Source organism: Heptranchias perlo, chromosome 34 (genome assembly GCF_035084215.1).
Source record: "Heptranchias perlo isolate sHepPer1 chromosome 34, sHepPer1.hap1, whole genome shotgun sequence".
Taxonomy (NCBI): domain Eukaryota; kingdom Metazoa; phylum Chordata; class Chondrichthyes; order Hexanchiformes; family Hexanchidae; genus Heptranchias; species Heptranchias perlo.
In genome coordinates this window covers 15,259,679-15,283,713 of record NC_090358.1, presented here as the reverse complement: position 1 = coordinate 15,283,713, position 24,035 = coordinate 15,259,679, and the positions used below count along the sequence as shown (strand labels likewise).

Genomic DNA, 24,035 nt, shown 5'->3' with positions numbered 1-24,035 from the left:
GGTAGCATCCTAGTAAATCTTTTCTGCACTCTTTCTAGTTTAATAATATCCTTTCTATAATAGGGTGACCAGAACTGTACACAGTACTCCAAGTGTGGCCTCACCAATGCCCTGTACAACTTCAACAAGACATCCCAACTCCTGCATTCAATGTTCTGACCAATGAAACCAAGCATGCTGAATGCCTTCTTCACCACCCTATCCACCTGTGACTCCACTTTCAAGGAGCTATGAATCTGTACTCCTAGATCTCTTTGTTCTATAACTCTCCCCAACGCCCTACCATTAACGGAGTAGGTCCTGGCCCGATTCGATCTACCAAAATGCATCACCTCACATTTATCTAAATTAAACTCCATCTGCCATTCATCGGCCCACTGGCCCAATTTATCAAGATCCCGTTGCAATCCTAGATAACCTTCTTCACTGTCCACAATGCCACCAATCTTGGTGTCATCTGCAAACTTACTAACCATGCCTCCTAAATTCTCATCCAAATCATTAATATAAATAACAAATAACAGCGGACCCAGCACCGATCCCTGAGGCACACCGCTGGACACAGGCATCCAGTTTGAAAAACAACCCTCGACAACCACCCTCTGTCTTCTGTCGTCAAGCCAATTTTGTATCCAATTGGCTACCTCACCTTGGATCCCATGAGATTTAACCTTATGTAACAACCTACCATGCGGTACCTTGTCAAATGCTTTGCTGAAGTCCATGTAGACCACGTCTACTGCACAGCCCTCATCTATCTTCTTGGTTACCCCTTCAAAAAACTCAATCAAATTCGTGAGACATGATTTTCCTCTCACAAAACCATGCTGACTGTTCCTAATTAGTCCCTGCCTCTCCAAATGCCTGTAGATTCTGTCCCTCAGAATACCCTCTAACAACTTACCCACTACAGATGTCAGGCTCACTGGTCTGTAGTTCCCAGGCTTTTCCCTGCCGCCCTTCTTAAACAAAGGCACAACATTTGCTACCCTCCAATCTTCAGGCACCTCACCTGTAGCGGTGGATGATTCAAATATCTCTGCTAGGGGACCCGCAATTTCCTCCCTAACCTCCCATAACGTCCTGGGATACATTTCATCAGGTCCCGGAGATTTATCTACCTTGATGCGCGTTAAGACTTCCAGCACCTCCCTCTCTGTAATATGTACACTCCTCAAGACATCACTATTTATTTCCCCAAGTTCCCTAACATCCATGCCTTTCTCAACCGTAAATACCGATGTGAAATATTCATTCAGGATCTCACCCATCTCTTGTGGTTCCGCACATAGATGACCTTGTTGATCCTTAAGAGGCCCTACTCTCTCCCTTGTTACCCTTTTGCCCTTTATGTATTTGTAGAAGCTCTTTGGATTCACCTTTGCCTGATCTGCCAAAGCAATCTCATATCCCCTTTTTGCCCTCCTGATTTCTCTCTTAACTCTACTCCGGCAATCTCTATACTCTTCAAGGGATCCACTTGATCCCAGCTGCCTATGCATGTCATATGCCTCCTTCTTCTTTTTGACTAGTGCCTCAATCTCCCGAGTCATCCAAGGTTCCCTACTTCTACCAGCCTTGCCCTTCACTTTATAAGGAATGTGCTTACACTGAACCCTGGTTAACACACAGTGACACTGAAAACAAACACTATTATTACAGTAATAAAGCTACTCCAATATGAGCAGTAATGTAAACCCTATACAACTAGAATAGTTTTTTAAGTGTTTATTTTAATTAAAAATAAAATATGTAAACATTCACCTCCTCCAAATATTCCCCCTTTCTCATTCTTTTTTGAACCTATTTTAATATCTTAAACTTTAATTTCATTTTTTTTTATACCTATGCCAACCCCCAAAAACATTTTTTTTAATAAAAGAACAATTTGCTTACTTTGTTTATTCTTTCTCTTGGTTCCTACTATTCAAATTCTGGAGTTGGGAGCAAGTCCCAAAAGAACTTGGCAAAGCCAGTCAAAAACCCAAACATTAAGATTGATAGGGCTATGTCACAGGTGCAACCCAAAGTCAATCTCTGATGTTCAATGAATGAGTAAATTCGTTGTTCTCCCACAGAAACGGGATGTGTAAACCCATCCACAGTCGTTCATGAGTAAAGCATTTAAATCATTAACAATACACATCACCCAAAACACAACTGAATGACCCAATTATTGTCCGAAGGTATTTGGGTAATCTGCGTATTTAAGGAGGACCTTGCTGGCTTGGGTCAAGTGTCCTTGCCACCCAATTTAAAATTGCAGTCGGCTAGATCAGGACGGGAAACAAGTGGATAAGTCTCCCCGCTCCATTTTAACTGCCCTCCCCAACCCGGTTTTCAGCAGGCAAGGGGGAGTTAAAATTCCCCCCAATAAGTTAATCTGTTCACCCAAGGGGTGCTATCCCAGATGACAGGGTTGCGTACAAGGCTTTGCTTCAGTTTAGTTTGACAATAAGCCTGAGGTGTTAGGCATAAGAAAAAGAATCTGGAGATGCCCAAATCATAACTCTTGACACTTGGCCAAAGTTAAACTGGAGCAGAGTCTCTACCTTCATGATCTTTTTTTATTTTTAATAGAGCTTTCCTTTCCTTCCTGGCAATTTGCCCCATAGTTGCTAATAAAGTGTATTCCCTTTCCACAACCGTATTTGATCCGATCAGAACTTTTCCAGTGATAAAGGATATCTCAGCGGCCAAGCAAAAGTCCACTAATAATGAGGCAAGTCTTGTCTTAGATTGGTCCACACAGAGTCTGTGTTGCCCAGCACCCATTGGGCAACTGTGTATGTACAATCATGAAGAATCTTATTTTCACTAGAGAAAAGAAGATTGAGAGGAGGAATGTTACAGAGTTTTAGAATTATGAAAGATTCTCGGCACGGCGTGGACACGATGGCCCCCTTCTGTGCTGTATCTTTTCTATGGTTCTATATAGATAAGGTTGAGGTAAGCAGGCAATTTAGCTTGGACAGCAAGCACAGAACTCAAGGACTCAAATACAATTACACAACATGAGTAAATTCATTGTTCTCCCACAGAAATGGGATGCGTAAACCCATCCCATTTACCTCAAGCTTATAGTCAAACTAAACTGAAGCAAAGCCTTGTACGCAACCCTGTAATCTGGGATAGTGCCCATTGGGTGAACAGATTAACTTATTGGGGGGAGTTTTAACTCCCCCCTGCCTACTGAAAACCGGGCCGGGGCGGGGGGGACTTAGTCACTCTTTTCCTGTCTTGATCTGGCCGACTGCAATTTTAAATTCACTCACTTCGGCTAGATCAAAGATGAGAAGACTTTTACTTCTCCATAGGACACTGGATCAGATTACCAGAACAATTAGTGACAGTCAGTTTAGTTGAAAGCTTTAAAAGGGCCTATTTCAATATATTTCAAAAAAAGGCACTGAGAGTCATAGAGCTATTAATAGATTGGTTTGATTCACATTGGGGTTGAGAATCTGTAATCCCACCAACTCTTCTGGTTGGACACAAACTATCCTCCAGAAGGAAGTCACACAAGTTCAAAAAACAACTAGCTGCATTTTTTCCTTCATGCACCAACCCTGACTAAGAACATGCATAATCTCCTCCTAGATCTCTGCTAGTGGAGCTCTGAAGCTGGCTATTGGGAAGTGTATGAGAGAGGACTGGGATTCCTATCTATCCCTTCCTTCATCTAGGGAAGCACCTAATGTCTCCTCGTCTCGGCATCTCCTCACAGCAACCCCAGTGAGATCTGGAATATTGGATGTGGAGGATTTTGGGAATGAGGCTGTGTCCTACATTCAGTGAAGCAAGGCTCCAACGTAATGTAAACTGCATGTTGTATTTCTGTTAATTCTTTCCTCTTTATTTCTCATCTTGCTTCTTATTACAGTTTTCTCAGGAGTTACAAAGTGGGTTGTGGTGTGTCTGGTGTGAGACTCTCTGTGTCTCTAACTTCTTTTCCCAATGTTAACTTAATCGTACAAACTACTAATAAAAAGCATGGAATGACCATCCTGGGGAACCTTTTGATAATCCAAGTTTAAAATGGCTCAATTTGGTGCAATCTCAACATCAAGTAAACCACATCCTATAAAAATGAAAATATGAACTGCAAAGGACATTTTAGTACAGCCAATCTCATTGCATTGCAAGCAGAATTACTTTTCTCCCTTTTCCAAATAACAAGGTGAGTTGGCTACTTTTGTGTTTAATGTTGCTAGCTCTCCAATTTCACACTTAGTTCAAATTTGCCTCTTTTTTCAATCTTGCTACTTTTTTAAAAATTCAAGTTTTTACTCCTCCTTTCCATTCCTCTTTCTATCCTGTATTTTTACTTGCTGTATTCCTTCTTTCAGGTTCTGTCCTTTTACTTAGGCTTCCATTAATTAAAGAGTACTGTGTAATAAAATTATAGCATTCCTAGCAATGTAATCATCAATCACCCACATATTGAAACCTACTCTTTTTGACTTTCTTTCTTCAGTTTCTGATATTTAAGGCTGGGTGAGGTCTCCAATAATACCAGCCAGACCTGCCATTTCCCAATTCATGATGCAGGTGCTCGAGTTACACAAGACATGCTCAGTACATGCTTGACCTTTGACTGCATTTGCTTGATCTTTGGCTGCACGAACACAGAGAGCAGCCAGCACAGAGAGAGATCTGCCAAAAACGATGTTTGCTTTTCAAATTTATTTCCTTTTCTGAAGTATTCTCTAACTTCTGTTGTTCCTGTACTTCCTGTATCCATTGTATAACACATATTTTAACATGGTGTCAGCGAGCCTGCTCAAACCGGCACTTAAAAAGAAGCAGGTTATAATTCAGAAACCCTTTAGTGCAAGAGACCCTCTGCTCCAGGCCTTTTCATTTCATTCCTGGTGCTAATAGCCCCTCACCTTGTTGCTCAGATACAAATGCAACCCTGCAGATTCACTGGGCTTGCTGTCCTGTATCTTTTGTGTAATTTTTATTTGTTCTCAGGAAGTGGGCGACACTAATAAGGCAGCACTTATTGCCCATCCCTGTTGCCCTGAGGGCAGTTAACAGTCAAATACAAAGTGCGGAACTGGAGTCTCATATTAAGCTCTGGATTGCTAGTCCAGCTTCATAACCACTACAGCAAGTTGTGAAACTTGAATTCAATAGATCTGGCAATTTGTGGGCTGGCACCAGAAAAATAACCATTGCTGGATTGTTGTAAAAACCCAACTGGTTCACTAATGTCCTTCAGGGAGGTCCCTGCCACCCCTACCTGCTCTGGCCTCAATGCGATTCCAGTCCATGGAAGAGAGCACAAGATGGAAAGAGACTGATGGTAAAGTTTGCCCCTTCCCCCAAAAGGCTACTGAGACACACTTAAACAAAGAGTGCAACTAAGGACTGGTAAAAACCATTCACACTGTAGTACCAATAAGGGAGTAAGGGTTGAGGGGCTGATGCTGAACGAGACCAACAGTTTAGTTTGTTCCCTCAAGAGCAAAAGAGTAAGAAGGAACAAAAAAAGCTACAGTGTAATTGGATGAAGTGTTTGCCTGGTATAAGTGGATAAACCACTTGGCCATTCTGACCCGAAAGGTCCCAGGTTCAGCTTTTGGACTGTGCTGAGTTAACTTATTTTGGCCAATGAAACAGTAAGGTTGGCTAATGCACCTGGGCTGGGAGGGAGAGCAAATGACGACAGAAATGACTGTCAGTGTGTTACAATAATATCAATGATTGTAATTTCTCCCACAAAATACCTTTTCCTAAATCCTAACATATTTTGCTACAAATCTATTGTATGATTCCTACATTTTCCCCTGAATATAAAAACCAACATTGTTCATGTTTAGTAATGCCTCTCACTAATGGTCTGTCTTTGTTCACAGAGTATTGGAAACTAATACAATGCCTTAAAATTAACTAGGTCTTGATTAAATATTTAGGCAGTAGTCAGTAAAAACAAAAGGCTGAGAGTAGACTATATAATGTCAGTTCCTGCTCCTCCTGAGCACGATCCAGGTGAATTCTGCTACTGAACAGGTGGCAACAGGTTCAGGTGCAGCAGCGACGCCCCCACAGCCTGCCAACACTTCTACAATGAGCAATGATTGGTATCAGTGACTGTAGAATCAGACCCCAGCAAGAATTGTGCCTTTAGCATGGGAGGGGAGAAAATATATATGTTAAAAAAGAGAGAAAATGCAATCATCTGGAGATACGTCTTGATGAACCAGCCATAAAGTGATCTGCTCAGATGTGTTTGGCAACTAGCTGAGGCCTTTCATTTGAGCAAGACTCAGCATTCATGTTGGACCTGGATGATGATTTGGTGCTGAATTGCAAACAAAGTTAAGTACAGCACCTGACAGGGTTGCAAAAGTATTGTTTCCTTTTTATTTTACCCACACAAAGGTTGCTTTGCTTTACATTGTTCACATGCGCAGTTACTCCCTAAGCACTGCAATAGCAATATTTGCAAGAAATTTTAAACTGCATAGTCAAGTACAAACATAACTAGAACTGGTAAAGGTTCAAAGGCAATGGTCTAAAACAGACATTATATAGTCTACTGTCAGCCTTTTTTTTTACTGACTACTGCCTAAATATTTAATCAAGACCTAGTTAATTTTAGAGCATTGTATTAGTTTCCAGTACTCTCAGTGAACAAAGAGACAGATCATTAGTGAGAGACATTATTAAACATGAACAATGTTGGTTTTTATATTCAGGGGAAAATGTAGGAATCGCACAATAGATTTGTAGCAAAATATATTAGGATTTAGAAAAAGATATTTTGTGGGAGAAATTACAATCAGTGATGTTATTGTACAACTTTGACAGCCATTTCTACCCTCATGTGTGTTCTGGAATTATGGTCAAATGCACCTTAAAATAAAAATGCCGCTCCTCATAGGGTATAGGACACACAAAGTCAGGCTGCAATGCAGAGGTACACAGAAAGCTGGTTTGGCTTAGAATTTACAGTGAGTAATATTTGAAGATGAGGCATAACAAGAACCACCTTCATTACAAAGGAAATTTAATACTTGAAGGTTTTTTTAAAAAAAACTTCAAACCAAAAATAACCATCACCAAATACCACTCGAAATGAAAACTTTCCGTAAGAATTCCCCCAGCCAAACCCACAGGATATTATAGTCAAAACAGGACATTGCCACTAGAACTCACAAATCTGCTGGAATTGTTGTTTCTCACTGTCTTAGCATTTCCAAATGCTTCTAGGAGTGGATTTGATTGAAGAATGATGTCTTTTATATGCTGCAATAGAGAGAAAAAACTCTCCTTAAAGGAATGACAAATGACTGCATTACGATAAAGTGGAAGTCTGCTGAGTTGGTCAATAACTAAATATTTCTCTCTACAAAGGTATCAGTCTGTCTGAAGTTCTTCCTCATTATCTTGACATAAACTTTACTTTGATCAGCCGTCATGACAGTACAGTAGGAAAAGGACTAACCCATACACATGCACTACTGAACCATACACACTAGGTACAGCTGGGAACCTCTGGAATTCTGTTCTTGAACATTTTGGAATTATCAATTGTTACCTTGGACATCGCCAATGTCTTTTATGGATTCAAACACCGTGAACATCTAAACAAGTTACCATCATCTGGCCTCCCGCCAAAGCTACATTGATGGTGGAAGGGAGAGGGGCAGGGGGGAAATCAACATGAACCAGATCAACAACGGGATGTACTCCATTCTACAGCACAGTCGCATACTGGGCTAGCTCTTATTTTCTCCACACCCATAAAACATTTAAAAACATTTTAATAATGCAGGTCTCGCTCCGAAACCTTATGATCTTACCTGCACTTTGGGCCCACCTCCAGACACTCTGGAAACGTAACCCATGATGTATTTTGCAGCCACTGTCTTTCCAGCCCCACTTTCACCACTGGAAGAGAAGAAACGTAAAAGGTAAATCTTTCCGTGTTTACACACCACCTGCTGGAACATACTCCTGTGCTGACCTCTGTCTGTGTTGGGCAACAGAATCCGTCATTGCTTCTGAAGTAAAACTTATCACTGATTATGCTTGATGATGCAGTATTGTGGAGTCCTTGACATCTGTTGTAAGATAGAGAGCAGACTCCAACACTCCAAACAGAAATAAAGAGTTTGTGTACCATGGTTGTACGTCATTTGAATCGGCCACATTAGGGGAGGGAGGGGAAAGAAATAGATGCCAATTCAATGCCTTGTGGTAGGTGGGCATTTATTTAGATGGTGATGTCAAACGATCATAGACAGCTCACTCTAGTGTAAGCCCATCATCAGGTGGCATTAATACTATTTGCAACGTGTGGATTGGGGAGGGAGGTAGTGTTTCTGAGCTGAAAATTGTCGCCCTCCTTACTAGTACAAAGAATTATAGGAACTAAACCACAGAAAAGGCCCATTTCATTGACCTTTTATATAGCATTTCTTACTTCATTCTACAGATACCATAGGTGCTGTGAAAATGGGCCATTTTTGTGTCCTTGAAATGGGCCTTTGCATGGTGTGTTCTCAAGTTTCTGACCAGCACAACAGAAAAGAAAAACTTGTGTTTGCCGAAATAATAACATACCTCAAAACATAATTTGTTGTATAGTGACGCGATAAAGCCCTATATAAATGCATGCTCTTTGCTTCTCGGTTGGTTAATTATCTGATAAACAGCTGGGCTTTGATTAGATGGTTTCTATTCCTGTGGACGCTGCCAAGTTTGGAAATTGTATGGTTTGCACAAACAATGCTTTTGTTTAGGGCCTAATGGACAACACTTAGAAACTGGCCCTAAATATTGGGCAATTCCTCAAAATGCTGATTGTAATTTCTTTTTCATGTTTTGAAGTTTCTTACAAAAATAAAACAATAAATTAAAAAATTCTTCCATTGAAAACTGCTCAGAACTCATGCATAATAAGAGTTCCTGAATGAGATGGTTCAACACTACTAATCACATCCTGAACTTCAGAACACTACTTCCTGTTCTCACCGCTCCTCCGCTAATACCCCCAAAGAACTTTCCCAGTGCAGCAATCAGATCCCTGACAAATGGTTTCCATTTCAACCAGTCCCTTATTGCATCTGCAAGAAAAACATGATCACAGCACCTACGGTATCTGCAGAATGAGTTAAGAAATACTACGTAAAATAGCACAAACTTGTTGGTTTTCGAGTAGAGCAACCAGGAATTTACAGAACAGAAAAACAAGTAAGACAGAAAATTAATTGTGCATCACTAATTTATGTTTTAAAACAAACATTAAAAAAGCACAAATGTATGGGAAGATTAGTGTAAATGGAAAGTGCTGGAATGCTATTATCTTGGAGGTTGGAAGGGAGAATCAGGCGGAATGATAGTGGTGACCACCCTATTTTTTGGGTCATTTAACAATAAGTAGCACCTGATTTCAGTGTATATGAAACCCAATGCTTACAGCAATAGCAGCAGTGTCACCAATGTGAGCTCTATCAGACTTTCATTTTAGCAAAACAATAGCCTTTTTTTTAAAACGTGCTCTCCGAACTTGATGTACACTTGTGTTACTGCTGACCACCTACCTTCCCTTCCTGATCCTTGTGCTAGCTGACACTGTAAATGGTTCCCTCTCATCAGGTTCTGTCCCCCTCCCTTTTAGTCACCCCTCCTAATATCTCCTTCTTTGGCTCAGTGTCCATTTTTGACTGATTACACCTCTATGAAGCACCTTGGGACATTTTTCTGTTACCGGTGCTGTATAAGTGCACGTTGTTGATGTTTGAGAAGAGCTGACGTGATGCCTTTAAACCTCAAAGCATTTAATTAATGCTAGTGCAGTCTTTCATGTTATTGAATATTTAAGTCTGAAAGAGAGGACAAAGGGAGCTTCAAAAAAGTTTGATTTGTAAAGGGTTAAATTCCAAAACAGTTTATACCTACGGCCCACACATCATTAATGGGCATCATTCAGTTCTTCAGTGACTGTCTCACACAACTTCCCTTCCATCTCTAGTCAGCAATGTGGAATTTTACAGCTCATTCAGTTACATTCTTATTGTTTGGCATAGTTCCATGAGAACGCAGGCAACAGATATGAAACAGTGGGCTCAATTTTAGGGGGCAATTGCGGGTGCGTTGGGGATGGGGGGGGTCTCCGAAAATCACGGAAATCCTGTTCGGGTTCGGAAGGCGGCTCCAACCCGCCGACTTCCGAGTTTCCCAGGGACCCACCTGTGTGTGCGCAGGCGACCCGCAAACGGAAGTCCCGCCGGCAATTAAAGCCGGCGGGATGACAGTCAAAGAGCCAAATGTACCTCGGTACTTAAGGCACTTTATCTGTGATAGATTAATTGTAACGATTTTTAAACTTACCTGGGTGGCTTGCCCACTGCTTCTGATTCACCTCCGGTGAAACCATGCATGAAGGGCCGGATCAGGGAAAAAGAAACTAAATAAATTACATAAAAAACCATACAAGGAAGTTAAAACACAAAATGAATCTACCTTTGCACCCTGCTCTGATGTCCGATGTCTCCCTCTCCGACGTCTCCCTCTTCACCCCCCGATGTCCTCCCGACGTCCCACTCTTCACCCCTCCGATGTCCCCCTTGACCCCCCCCAATGTCCTCCCGATGTCCCCCTCTTCACCCCCCAATCTTCCCCTCTCCCCCTCTCCCCCTGATCTTCCCATCTCCCCCGGATCTTCCCCTCTCCGCCCCCCCCCTGATCTTCTCCTTTCCGCGCCCCCCTCGATCTTCTCCTTTCCGCCCCCCTCCCGATCTTCCCCTCTCCACCCCCCCTCGATCTTCCCCTCTCCACCCCCCCTCGATCTTCCCCTCTCCACTCCCCACCCCCTATTCTTCCACTCTACCCACCCCCCCCCGATCTTCGATCTTCCATTCCAGCGCCGGATGACGTCTCGCTCTCTCTCTTTCTCGTTCCCCCCCCCCCCCAATCACGTTGCAGCTCCTGACAGCAGCCAGCCTGTCAATCAGGCGCGATACCCAGAGAGGACATTAATCATCAGCAATCACCATGTGATCGCGTCGGAAACGGCAAGTTTTGTTCATGCGGGTTTGCCGCGCGCACCTTCAACCCTTCCCCCCCGCTGCCAAACCGCCAACATTGCAAAATCGACCCCAGTGAAACTGATTTCATACGGTCATGAAAAGGAGTACTTAAAAGTAAGGGAAAATGTTCCCAGCCATGACTGAGTGAGCGAGTGAGTGTATGTGTTTTTTTTAAGAAGAGAAATTTCCATTGAGAACTAATTAAAAACGTTGGTGGCTCCAATTTCAAGTGATCTTACAGCGGATGAGCTTCTCTGAAAACTCAGAACAATGCACACATTGTTATTATAATTAAGAAGCACACAATTTCTCCGGTGTCATACAGTGCCATTTTGCACAGATGTGCGGAATCAGACCCAAGTGTGTCATTCATTAATGACCGTCAACATTTGCAAAACAGAGCAGTCTGGTTTAGAATTGAACGCACCTCCCATCACTGACTGAATCTTGCAGAGTTTTGAGAATAGCAGTGTAGACATGCACACTCACACACTGGGGCTGCAATTTTACCGCTGGTATAATGGAGCCAGATGTAGCATCTGTACTAAAACAGCTGTAGTATAAAAGCAACTTGATTCAACCAGAATGCAGACTTGGGAGGTGTTCTATTCACATGCAAACTGTTGAACCCACTGAGGTAGCACAGCAATTAATGCTTTGAATAATTAATCAAATCCCATGAAAAGGAAAATACAAAGGACTGAAATAGCTCTCTTGTATTAGTGATGGTAACAAAGTAACCAGGAAGGCACTAAGGTGTAAGCATTTTAATTGATTATTCATTACTATTGATTTCCTGTGTAATTTAAAGTGCAAACTCATTCTCCACAGCTCGCAGCACACAGCAATTATGTTCCTGCAATAAACCCGACTGTGAAGAAACCAAGCTTTTTTGAAGTAACAATTTCAACTGGGTTATAGCAGTATCAATGGGTCATTTAAAGTGGAGGGCCACAAAAAGGAAATGGGGGAAATTTCTCCTCATTATGTTTTACTCAGCTTCAAAAATATACAAATTTGATTACCTGATGATGACACATTGATTTTCCCCATCAATAATCATGTTCCGATACATGTTATCTGTCAGAGCATAGACGTGAGGTGGATTTTCATATGGAGCCTGGATGAAGAAACAAGATAATGTTAGTGGGAGAATGGAGATAACCTTGAGGCATAAATCCAAATAAGAAACTATCTGTATGGCATCAGGTGACCAACCTTGGGGAGAGTGGGTCAAATACTATCAGGGTTGTGGGAAAGTGAGATCCAGAAACAAGCAGATTTTACTTAAAGCAGATCCAGTAAGACAGGAACACCAATGCTTTGAAATTGCACTATGGCATAATGAGGCACAGGCTCTTCATGCATTCATCTGAAGTTCCTCTCTCCATTATTTTAACAAGGCAAACAACCCATTCATTTTAATGCCTCCACTAAAATAGTGGAGAGAGGAAACTTCATATGGATCTGGTAAACGCTGGCACATTAATATCCCACAGCGTAATTCAAGACTCGAATGCCCATTTATTTGTCTGCCTCTGAAATAAGCAACAGATTATTATACCACATATATAACGTACTAGACTACAATACTCCTTATTTACTTTCAAGAGTCACGAAAGAAACTACTTAACGTAGTCTGAGATGTTCTTTCATTAACAAACCCAGCCCAAAATATAGTGCAAGTTGGTGAGCTATATTTGGGGTGGAACAATTGTTACCCCCTTCCTCGACAGTCTTTAAAATGTTCTTTTTAATGCATCCTGCTTAATTTGTTTATTTTCCCCCGGTCCTCATTTCCTCTCCTTGTGTTGGAATATTATTTGATTGGTATTGACAGCCCTCTCCCTTATCTCACTCAAGTGACTATTATTCATGGGTGAGGCTAAACAGAAAATGTCGGTGACTATTCAATCAAGTGGGGCGCACAGTTGAGGCTGATCCGACCCTCGCAGCTGGCTGTAAGATTTCCACTATTAATAACAAAATCATAAACACGTATAAAGAACGTGTTAACAATTTCACTATGAACTGCAGAAATCTCCCCAACCCATGTCCACATGTATCCACTTCTCAACACAGGTCACTGGAGAGCAATCCGGAGATGGAACCATAGCTTAATTCCCACAAACAGTAATGTGATAATGACCAGATAATCTGGTTTAGTGTTGAGGGATAGATGTTGACCAGAACACCGGGGAGAACTCCCCAGGTCTTCATCGAAATAGTGCCATGGGATCTTCTACGTCCACCTGAGAGGACAGACGGGGCCTCGGTTTAACATCTTATCCAAAAGATGGCACATCTGACAGTGCAGCACTCCCTCAGTACTGCTCTGGGGTATCAGCCTAGATCTTGTGCTCAAGTCTCTGGAGTGGGACTTGAACCTACAACATGCTGACTCAGAGGCGAGGGCCAAGACTCAGTGAGCCACGGCTAACACCTATTGCCCTGGCTAGGCACTGATCCTGAGATCTTTCTGCCCTGTGTGGTTCAGTACCAGAACGGGTGGTACATATACCAACTGAGCAGTCGGGGGAGATCAGCTCATGTTATGTTTAATCTTTTCAGAAATCTCAACACTTTTACAATACTAAAGTGTAGTATACTCACTGCTCCTTGATACATTTCGATTTCCTTTTCTCCAAAGTATGGCATTTGTTTGAATGGGTTCACAGAGATCAGCACAGGCCCAATATATGTCTGCAGAATCCTGGTTAAGGTTCCATTTATTGGCGTCGAACAAGATATTAAATCAATGTGGAAATAGCCTCCATGCATAATGTCAGGCACATGTCAGCAAGACAGAGGGGAAACAAAAATCTTTTCCAAGCCTGGGAATGAAAGGGATCACCTTGGAAAGCCTAAAGTTTATGACAAATGCTTAGTTCAACATTTAGTATTTAGGAGACAACAAAATAACCTTTTGTACAATCAAGGTGCTGAACTGGAGCTATAAATCCGCCCTGGAAAGGTCATGCTTCTCTACAACCTCAATTCCATTCCTAACCAAATACTTATCCAATTCTTTTTTGAAGGAATTAAATCGCCTCTGCATTAAATGATTTTGCCAGAAGTCTGTTCCACATCCACTATCGGCTGTGTTTATTGTGACCTGTACAAGGTGGTCATACTCAGGCACCGAATAGAAGAATCAAGGGGGGCAGATGAGGGAGGAGCACGGTGTTTACATTACAGAGAGGAAATTCCTACAGAGAAACCTCAGAAACTGGAATTCTCTTTGTCTCCTAGATTAAAGTGTTTTCTTCCCTTCGATATAGGCTGACTATTTTATGTAGTGATTATGGCCCTGTAAAGAGGGGTTCTATCATCCACTTTGGGAGCTCACTTGGCAACAATTCAAATATGAAGCTGGTTGGCAGTAGATGATGTGCAGGGTCAGTGCTAGGTGCTGCAGGAGTCTCCTTGTTGGTCAGGTTCAAACAACAATTATATTAATTGGTTATGACCCCTACCATTTAAAAGGAGATTTATAACACTTTCTGACTATTACCATTAACAATTAAACTAAATACACAGTATATGCTCGAGAAAACATACCAGGGAAGGAGTTAAACGCTGTAATCTAATTTTAGGATTTGCATGATTTCTAAACTATTTTTATTTGGAATGTTATCTTAATACCAGTACAACTTACTCTATTCAATGAGACCAGTAACATTTCCTCCAAACATAAAAGTAAAAACTTTAATTGAAGAGAATCATTATTTTGACCAGTAAACACAAACCCCCAGTGAGGGTTAATAAAGCATTGTCAAAGAACTGCCACCTCTGGCAGAAATACATAGAAGTTACAACACAGAAACAGGCCATTTGGCCCAACAATCCGTGTTGTCGTTCACCCTCCACATGAGTAAACATTTCTAATCACATTTAGCTGCCCTATTTTCATATCCCTTCAACCCCTTTTCCTTCATCCACCTATTCAATCTAATCTTTAATGTTGACGTAGTTTCTGCCTCAACCAATAATCCTGGAGGTGAATTCAGCAGCCTCACGGCTCTCTGTGTAAACAAGTTTTCCCTGCCCTCCGTTCTAATTCTCTTACATTTCATCTTGTATCTAAGGCCCTTCGTTCTTGACCCCTCGACTACTGGAAAAGTCTGCTTCTATCCTCCCAGTTCCATCGTTTCATAATTATAAAACACTTCTATCATATCGCCCCATAATCTGCATTGTTCTAACGAAAAAAAGACATAATTTTTCCAAGTGTTTCTTTATATTTGTACTTCATCATACCTGGCAACATCCTAGTGAATCTATTTTGTACCCTCTCTAAAGCCTCCATATCCTACTTATAGTGTGAAGCCAAATACTGCACACAGTGTTCTAACTGATCTTGTTAAGAGTTAATAATGGTTACAATGCAGCATCCAAAAGCTATGTGCTTAGGAATGCGAATCCAAAGCTTATTAGAGTGCATGGAATAAACATAATTTCAGTGTCATTTCCTACAAAGGAACTTCAAAGTTGGCATCAGTTTACTGAGCCCCTGGCAATTAGGGAAAAGACATTTAGAGCAAAATAAGAAGTCAAAGTGATATTAAAAACCATATCCAAGAAGACAGACTCTTGTTTCTAAAATAGTGAAATAACACAGTTTAAGTGGATTCTATTCCAATGTAACCATTCTGCCGACCAGGAACTCTACCTCTGAAATGACTAAACTGCAATTTAGAGGAAACAGCTTTTTTTTTATATAAATAGTCTCAAAACTAGTCTGCAGACTAATTCAATACAAATCAGTTTCATTAAAAAAGCTCCTATGTTTTTAAAGTCCAATACTTCTGTAAATGATTACAGCCTTGATCCATAAACCTGTGAGAGAGTCACACTTTTGCCCATGCCATTCGATACTGGCCACCAGGAGGTGCACAGTGTGGGAAAGAGTTGTGAGGGCAGTTGTGGGTCTGACACTACACTGTACCACACAATGGTACGGACACCAATTTGTACCAACAAAAGAAAACTGTCTAAAAAAAAATTATTTGAACCCTTTGTTTGGCTCAGTGTTTGCACTGCAGTCTGCGGTACTACAACAATGACTTGCATTTATATAGCGCCTTTAACATAGTAAAATGTCCCGAGGTGCTTCACAAGAGCGATTATCAAACAAAATCTGACACCGAGCCACATAATGAAATATTAGCACAGGTTGGACAAAGTGGTTTTAAGGAGCATCTTAAAGGAGGAGAGCGAGGCAACAAGAAAAAATAAAAACGATGGAGGCAATTTTCGTCTCCCAGTGGGAAACAGAAGGGAGATGGATGGGAAGAGCGATCGCTTTCAGGAGGAGTCAGCTGGGGCACTGTCCCAGCTTTCAGGTCGCCCCTCTCATTTGCACCGTTGAAGCAAACTGCTGGCACAAAACGTGTTCTCTACTGGCAGTTTGCCGATTAGGAGGCAGGAAATCGGCTGCTGCTACAGATTCTTAAAGAGTCTGGAGCAGCTTTTAAAGGGGAGGTCCTTTTTCTCCCCAGCGAGTTGCTGAAGATGCCTGCGGGCAAGAAGTATTCTAGCAGCGCCCAGGGGGTTTTCAAATACAGCTGTGGAGATACAGTCGGAGTGAGTTCACAAGGCATATAGTCCTGACATTCCCAAGCTTGATCCCTGCTCTGTGCTGAGTTAGTTGATCTTGGGCTGGGGCAGCAGTTAAGCCTTGGATCCGCCGGATGAGGGAAGGGAAAAAAAATTAGTTGGGGTGGGGGGGGGTTCCTATTCCCGCTCGCTATCCAAAGTTCACACGACATGGACGTTGGGTTAGAACAGACTCAGCACTCAGAGGCGATGACTTCCACGGTTAAATAGTCTAGCATCAATCACTGTCTAGACTCGCGCATGAGGAATAGCAAGGCCCCGCAATGCTGCTGTGACCTGTGAAGCTGTATCCAGCAAGTCAGCACCTTCAGGAGTGGAGAGGAGAGGTGGGGAGGAAGTGAGGGGAAAGCCATAGATTGTGAACACACATTAATGTTGTGAAAAGTCTTGCACAAAACAGGAAGCAATGTCATGCAATGAATGATATAATTTGGGAGGGTCAGTGAAATTCCCAGAATGTTTACTTAAAATTTGTTTAGATACAAACAATCCCAGGTCCCTTTCTGTGTTTGGTCTCAGCCACCTCGCAAACAATACTCACTTTCAGTGACATCTGCTGTAATCCCTGGCAGCAGCGTCACATGCCTCTGCTTTTATTCTCACAGTCTGCCAGTCCATTCAACGGGTGAGCTTTTGAATGCTTATCGCAAATAAATAAACCAATCAAATAATAGCCAACACGGGGTTATTTAACAGACAGTCAGCAAACAAGTAGACCATAGATGCGCTCAGTTAATTCAACTCAGCAAAAGAGTAATGCTTCTTAATCTCTGGGTCTTTGAAAGAATTAAATTCTTTAAGCCAGTTAGAATAACACTTTTTAATTTTGCTGAATGGAAGCATTTGAAGCAAATAACTTGAGAAGTTTCACAAGGGGAGAAATGTTTTAAAATTGATACAAGCCCACCCACAAGTTTGCATTGTTCCGTTCCATTCACAGGCTGCATGCTCTGCCTTTAATAACCACGGTCACTTTTAACTGAAAGAGAGTCATCGGCCGTCAGTCAGGAATTCCTGTAAATATCTTTATCTTACACTTATACTGTTGAAAATGATAGAGATACAGAGGCAGAAGTTTAGTTTGCAAATTCAAGTTAGTACACATACCAGAAAATCTGCACCCCACCTCAATACTGTGGCCTTCCGTCCCCACCCTGGCTGTTGCTCCATCCTTGGCCTACCCTCTCTTGAACTCGGGCAGACATCAGCCTTGCAGATATTGCCATATGTGCCATTTTCTATCCACTGAATGAGCGTTAAAAAACGACTGAGCATCCTTTAAATCCCTCGGATTGATTTCCCCTTCCCCCCACTGTCAAAACATAAAACTAAATTTGTATGCAATTGTGTACGTTGCAGACATCCTCCTGCACCCATTGTACAGAAGTGATTCCTACAAGCAGAATGTGAAAATTGCAGATTGAGTCGTCCCGGAGTATACACCTCACACCAACTCCTAACAACCATCTCAGGAACATTGTCAATGTTGTGGATCATCTGCCTGCATTTTTAAGCCAGGGATTGGTTTGTGATGTGGGGATGAAAAACGAGGGGAGAAAAACAAATTCAAAATGGCAGGGAGCATCATCACAGTCCATAGTCTAGTGAGCTGTGAGCTCCATAATCCAGATACCATCCCTTGTCAGCAAATGCCAATTTTGTACCTGTAGAGTTGATTCGAATTTACAGCAAGAAAACAAAGGCCATGGAATCATTTAAAAGCCAGTTGGGAGACTGTTGAAGTTCTGGATGGATAAATTAGGACAGACCAAATGGCCTTCCTCATCTACAATTACCTTGTTGATTAGGAATTGAATGTTTTACAGTTATGATGGATTACAGAATGAGGAACTGGTACTGACTATATGTTTTTTTTCACATTGATTTTCTCCATTGATTTTCTCCTGAACATGTTGACTCCGTAATTGGGTATGGTTCCCTGAACACCGAGTGCTTTCTGGTAGCTCGCCCAAGTGTGTGGAGACTTGACAGTGAGTGTTACTAAGCTATTCGTCCACAGAGGGTATCACAGCCAAGCCCGATCCTGTCCCCACCCAATGTCCACAGGTCCAGCACAAGTTGCTGGATAATGGCAAGGAGTGGGAATCCTGGGTGATTTTCTCCTCCTAATCCGGGGATGTTGAAGCCAATTGGAACAACACTACTGCAAATCCCAGCCGAGAAAGTTTAACTCAGTACATAAGGATTAGGTCTTGGAAATGCTGTTCTGTATAGCTCAGCTACTCACTGGCTAAACTTACAGAGAAAAAACCCTTTGTTAGCAGTTAGTCACATGAGCCAGATGTTCCCAGCTTTCTTACCATTACAATACGTACAGTGGAGCTCATGAGCAGAAATCATTTCCTTTTATCAGGATTTGAGCTGCACTAAAATGAATGGGGAAAAATCCACACACAGAGCAAAAATGCTGCCAAGTGGAACTTGCTCTCCTGAGGATATAATTCAAATGCTGGTCTGAATGAATATAATAAAGCCAACATTTAAGAAAATCAAAAAGCATAACATGCAAGAGCTAGTCAGCAATTTTGTGTCAAAATCTATTTTCTGAATGAGTCAAAAAAATCTACGCCTAATTAGTCAGAGTTACTTTTAAGAATGACAGTGTAGGACAATAGTCAAAGCTTTTGTAGTGTTGATGCTCTGTTCAATGCCCAAGTGCCACTTTATTGTTATGCAAGCTCGATATTGAACATATTCAAAAGAGAAACACAGACAATCACACCAAGGACTTTTTGTGAACTGCAAGTCACAGAAATCCCCCAAAACCCTTTGCTTTTATGGTTTTATTTGAGGAAGAAAACATTTGGTCTAGGCACAGATTCAGGGCAAATATTTATGGAAGAGCTGGAACGTCAGGTTATGTGATTATTAATTTACGCGGTGCAGTTATTTTTGTGTTGCCAAAGGAATTGAGTCTTCTCTGTTTAGCATTTTATTTTGGAGGCCTGTCACAGGCAGGAAGGGAGTGCTACATAGTCAGTGTTATTAAAGGTCATCGATGGGCAGCAATGGCTTGGAGATGCCTGGAGTCGTTTTTAATTAGTTCTAGAACGTACAAAATGTAAGAAGATCAATCACTTCCCTATATTGTTAGGTCGCCCTTTCTAAGTTCACTCTCTGCCTGGATTTTATGTCAGGCTTTGAAAGGATACAAAAATATAGTCATCCATGTATCGTTTCTTCAGATTCTCAACAATGCCATCTTCTGTGATTTTCGAGAGAAGCACCATATCATCCACTCCACTATGCTTGACATTGTGGCTCTGCCAGTGATACCGATAGTGACCTTTGCTCCCCTCCAAAAAGAAAAGGATGGAAAGAAATTTATGAACAGCAGAGAATTTAAAGTGCAGTTCTCACAACTCATTTGCTTTAACTTTCCAGCAGTAATGATGCACACAGTGTCCCCACTGTAACTTTTGTTGTGGGAACTTGAACATTCAATTCTATAAGAACACCAGGGAAGTCAAGGCTGATAAACGATCATTTGGCCCATTGAAGTTTTTCCCTCTAGTACTCTAAGTCTCCACATATAAAACCTCATTTTGAACAACAGAAATTTTTTTGTTGCTACTAAATCCCTGGCAAATTGTTCTGAACATTTATCACTCGAATAAATAAAGTTCTTCCTAGTAGCTCTTTCTCACCAGTTTAAATATATGTCCTCTAGTCTTACTTTCCTGATTTTAATTTAAATAACTTTCTTATAATTAATGATAATTATAAAATGTAAATAATTAGACAAAAATACCAAAAATGTTCATATATGGCAGAGAGCGCTTTTTAAAAACATCCTTTACAAATCATAAATATATTTCAGTGAAAGATGCCCATGTCCATGTTAGTCAAATTTTCCTCAACTATATCGTGAGTTTTATTGGAGTCACTCGTAAATGGCTGAAAATAGCTGCAGTTCCACATTCTGTGCAGGAGACTGAACTGGTGCGACAATAAGTGCTGACATCCACACATCAGCATTGTAAAGGCAGTGCTGCTTTTGGATTGAAGATCATCGCTCATCAGCTATAATAGAGGTGGGGATGATTGGATCCAAACAAAGAGCCCTGGAATATAAATCTGAGGATGACCACTAAATTAGAAATAATTTTTTGTGCTGGCCTATATTATGTTATTTCTAGAAATTGGATTGATGATACTCAAACTTATCTCATGCAGAACCCTGATAGCAAAAGGAGAGGAACTTTCATCTATCAGATCAGAGTGAATACAATGTTGGTAAGCACAACCTTCAATATTCCTCTGGGGGGGGGGGGCGGTGGCTATGATGGAACTGAAGATCAATTTGGTTTCAGCTCTTAAGAATCTCTATATTTTAAATCAGAGTTTGTAGCCAAGCCTAGCATTATAACAATGTAAAAATGACTTCTGTGACAGCTTTCTGCGAGAGATTTCTGTTGTCTTTGTAAAGGGTAGAATATACAATCTGAGTTTGACACTCTATAAATAGCCCCTCATCAGGTCCAGACTGGCCAAATGCCTTAGACTAGTGATATGTTAATATATAGAGATTGTTACTCTGCTATTACCCCTGATGGTTAAACTAACAAAAATATACTTCATCTTTCAAAGGCTAGCCAGATACACACTGTCAGAATTAGCATCAGCTGGTTAAAGCAGATGCAGGGTGTTATTGCCAATGAACATAATATGCAATCCAGTTCCTTGCATTGTGCCTTCATTCTGATTTTTAATTGGCAGCTCCCATTGAATCATATAGCACAGAAAGAGGCCATTTGGCCCATTGTACCTGTGCCGGCTCTTTGAAAGGAACCATAAAATCTTACTAAATCCTGATGTTTTGAAGCCAGAATCCGGGGATAAATGTGGAAAGCTTTCTTTGGTTCAATTCACCTGGTTCCAGTACATGTACAGGTCTCGCAGAGGCAGGATTCAGTAAGTCAAATGGTATGCATTTACGTAATAGTACCTCTGAAGGTCTTAGTTTTTTCTGTACAAGAAAAACAGCTTTAAAGTAACGGTGAGAGTTAAAATCGGTTCTGTCTTTTTTAAATGTTTTGATTTATACTTGCTTTTGTTTGATTTTAAATAGTTTTTAGCCCGCACTATATGGTCTGTCAGCATGGTATTTTCCGCTGGTTCGGAGAGATTTGGAGTACGAACTGAGTAGGCCGTATTAGACCCCAACAGCAGAACAGCTCAATGTTTGACCTGTAAGCTATGGAATCTATGGAAGCTGACTTGTGTTGAGCACAGGTAAAAAGTATTGGGAAGGAGCTACAGTTATAACACAGGCCAGCATGCATTTAGCTTACTCGGGCAAAATAAAACCTCAGTATGCTCACCCAATGGCTCAGCAGGTAATCGCATCAGCTAGTGTGGAACTGACCCAGATGGACCAGGAAGGTCCCTGGTTTGATGCTTGCTCTGTGCTCAGTTAGTCAAACTCAGCTGGGGCGCTGGTGGGATTGTTACAATTGGCCTCAATGTCCCTGCTAGGGTGAGGAAATATCAACCAGGCTTCCAGATTCTGAAAGACTCCATTTATGGGTTAAGCAACCCCCCCCCCCCCCCCCCCAATTAACTAGCCTGTGAACACTCACTCATACATATTTCCATTGCATAGCGGACACTGAGACCAATGGTAGTATCCTTACCCAAAGTAACTGAAACCAGTTCAGCGATTTTTGTTTTGGATGTTCATTGTTCAGGATTTCTTGTTTATTCTACAGAGGCAGGCGTACATAGAATCATAGAAAGGTTACAGCACGGAAGGAGGCCATTCGGCCCATCAAGTCTGCGCCGGCTCTATGCAAGAGCAATCCAGCTAGTCCCACTCCCCAGCCCTATCCACGTAGCCCTGCAAATTTTTTCCTTTCAAGTACTTATCCCGTTCCCTTTTGAAGGCCATGATTGAATCTGCCTCCACCACCCCCTCTGGCAGTGCATTCCAGATCCTAACCAATCACACTGTAAAAAAGCTTTTCCTCATGTCACTTTTGTTATTCTGCCAATCACCTTAAATCTATGTTCTCTGGTTCTTGACCCTTCCACCAATGGGAACAGTTTCTCTCTCTATCTACTCTGTCTAGACCCTTCATGATTTTGAATACCTCTATCAAATCTCCTCGCAACCTTCTTTGTTCCAAGGAGAACAACCTCAGCTTCTCCAGTCTATCCATGTAATTAAAGTCCCTCATCCCTGGAATCATTCTAGTAAATTTCTTCTGCACCCTCTCTAAGGCCGTCACATCTTTCCTAAAGTGCAGGGCCCAGAATTGGAGACACAACTTTTGTACTCTATGCCTCTATTTATAAAGATCGCTCTGTTCCTGTACCCCTTTTAGAGTTGTGCCCTCTAGTTTAGATTGCCTCTCCTCGTTCTTCCTACTGAGATATATCACTTTGCATTTTTCTGCGTTAAATTTCATCTGCCACGTGTCCACCCATGCCATCAGCCTGTCTATATCCTCTTTAAGTCTATCACTATCCTCCTCACTGTTTACTTCCCCTCCAAGTTTTGTGTCATCAGCAAATTTTGAAATTGTGCCCTGTACACTCAAGTCCAAGTCATTAATATATATCAAGAAAAGCAGTGGTCCTAGCAATGACCCCTGGGGAACACCCGTTCACCACTACTCTCTGTTTCCTGTTACTTAGCCAATTCTGTATCCATGTTACTACTGCCCCCTTTATTCCTTGGGCCACAATCTTGATGATAAGCCTACCATGCGGCACTTTATCAAACTTTTGAAAGTCCATATACACCACATCAACTGCATTGTCCTCATCTACCCTCTCTGTTATCTCATCAAAAAACTCTAACAAGTTAGTTAAACACAATTTTCCTTTACCAAATCCATGCTGGCTTTCCTTAATCAATCCACACTCGTCCAAGTGACTGTTAATTCTGTCCCAGATTATCGTTTCTAAAAGTTGCCCGACCACTGAGGTTAAACTGACTGGCTTATGGTTGCTGGGTTTATCCTTACACCTTTTTTGAACAAGGGTGTAACATTTGCAATTCTCCAGTCCTCTGGCACCACCCCCATACATCCCACTTATATTCACACTGGCCAACTTTGTGGAAATGTACAAGGCGTTTAAAAATGTAAACTATGCCTCGTACAGCAAACCAGGTACCTCCCATTTGCCCAAGGACATATTAAAAGTACTGTGCATGACAGACAATGGAAGAAACTTGTACTTTAAATTGTACCTTTTCTCAATTAGACCACACAAAAGTCGGAAATGTCATGACAGCAATCATTAGAAATGTCGCTACTGAGAGCAAATCTAGCCTCATAAATATGTTTTCACTCAAAATATATTATGCACTAAAAATGAGCAAATATGGATCTCTGCTGCACT

General features: G+C 41.5%; 1 protein-coding gene across 2 annotated transcripts in view; it reads right to left on the bottom strand.

Moving 5' to 3' along the window:
• The window catches only part of myo1ea (myosin IEa), a 113,382-nt gene that overhangs the window by 55,109 nt on the left and 34,238 nt on the right, over nt 1-24,035 (bottom strand). For both annotated transcript variants that reach the window (XM_067971491.1, XM_067971492.1), the window contains exons 2-6: nt 19,838-19,981; nt 13,659-13,748; nt 12,071-12,165; nt 7,815-7,902; nt 7,168-7,257 (exon numbers count right to left, since the gene is read on the bottom strand). In XM_067971491.1, coding sequence (XP_067827592.1) covers nt 7,168-7,257; nt 7,815-7,902; nt 12,071-12,165; nt 13,659-13,748; nt 19,838-19,981 — 507 coding nt within the window. The remainder of the gene's footprint in view (nt 1-7,167; nt 7,258-7,814; nt 7,903-12,070; nt 12,166-13,658; nt 13,749-19,837; nt 19,982-24,035) is intronic.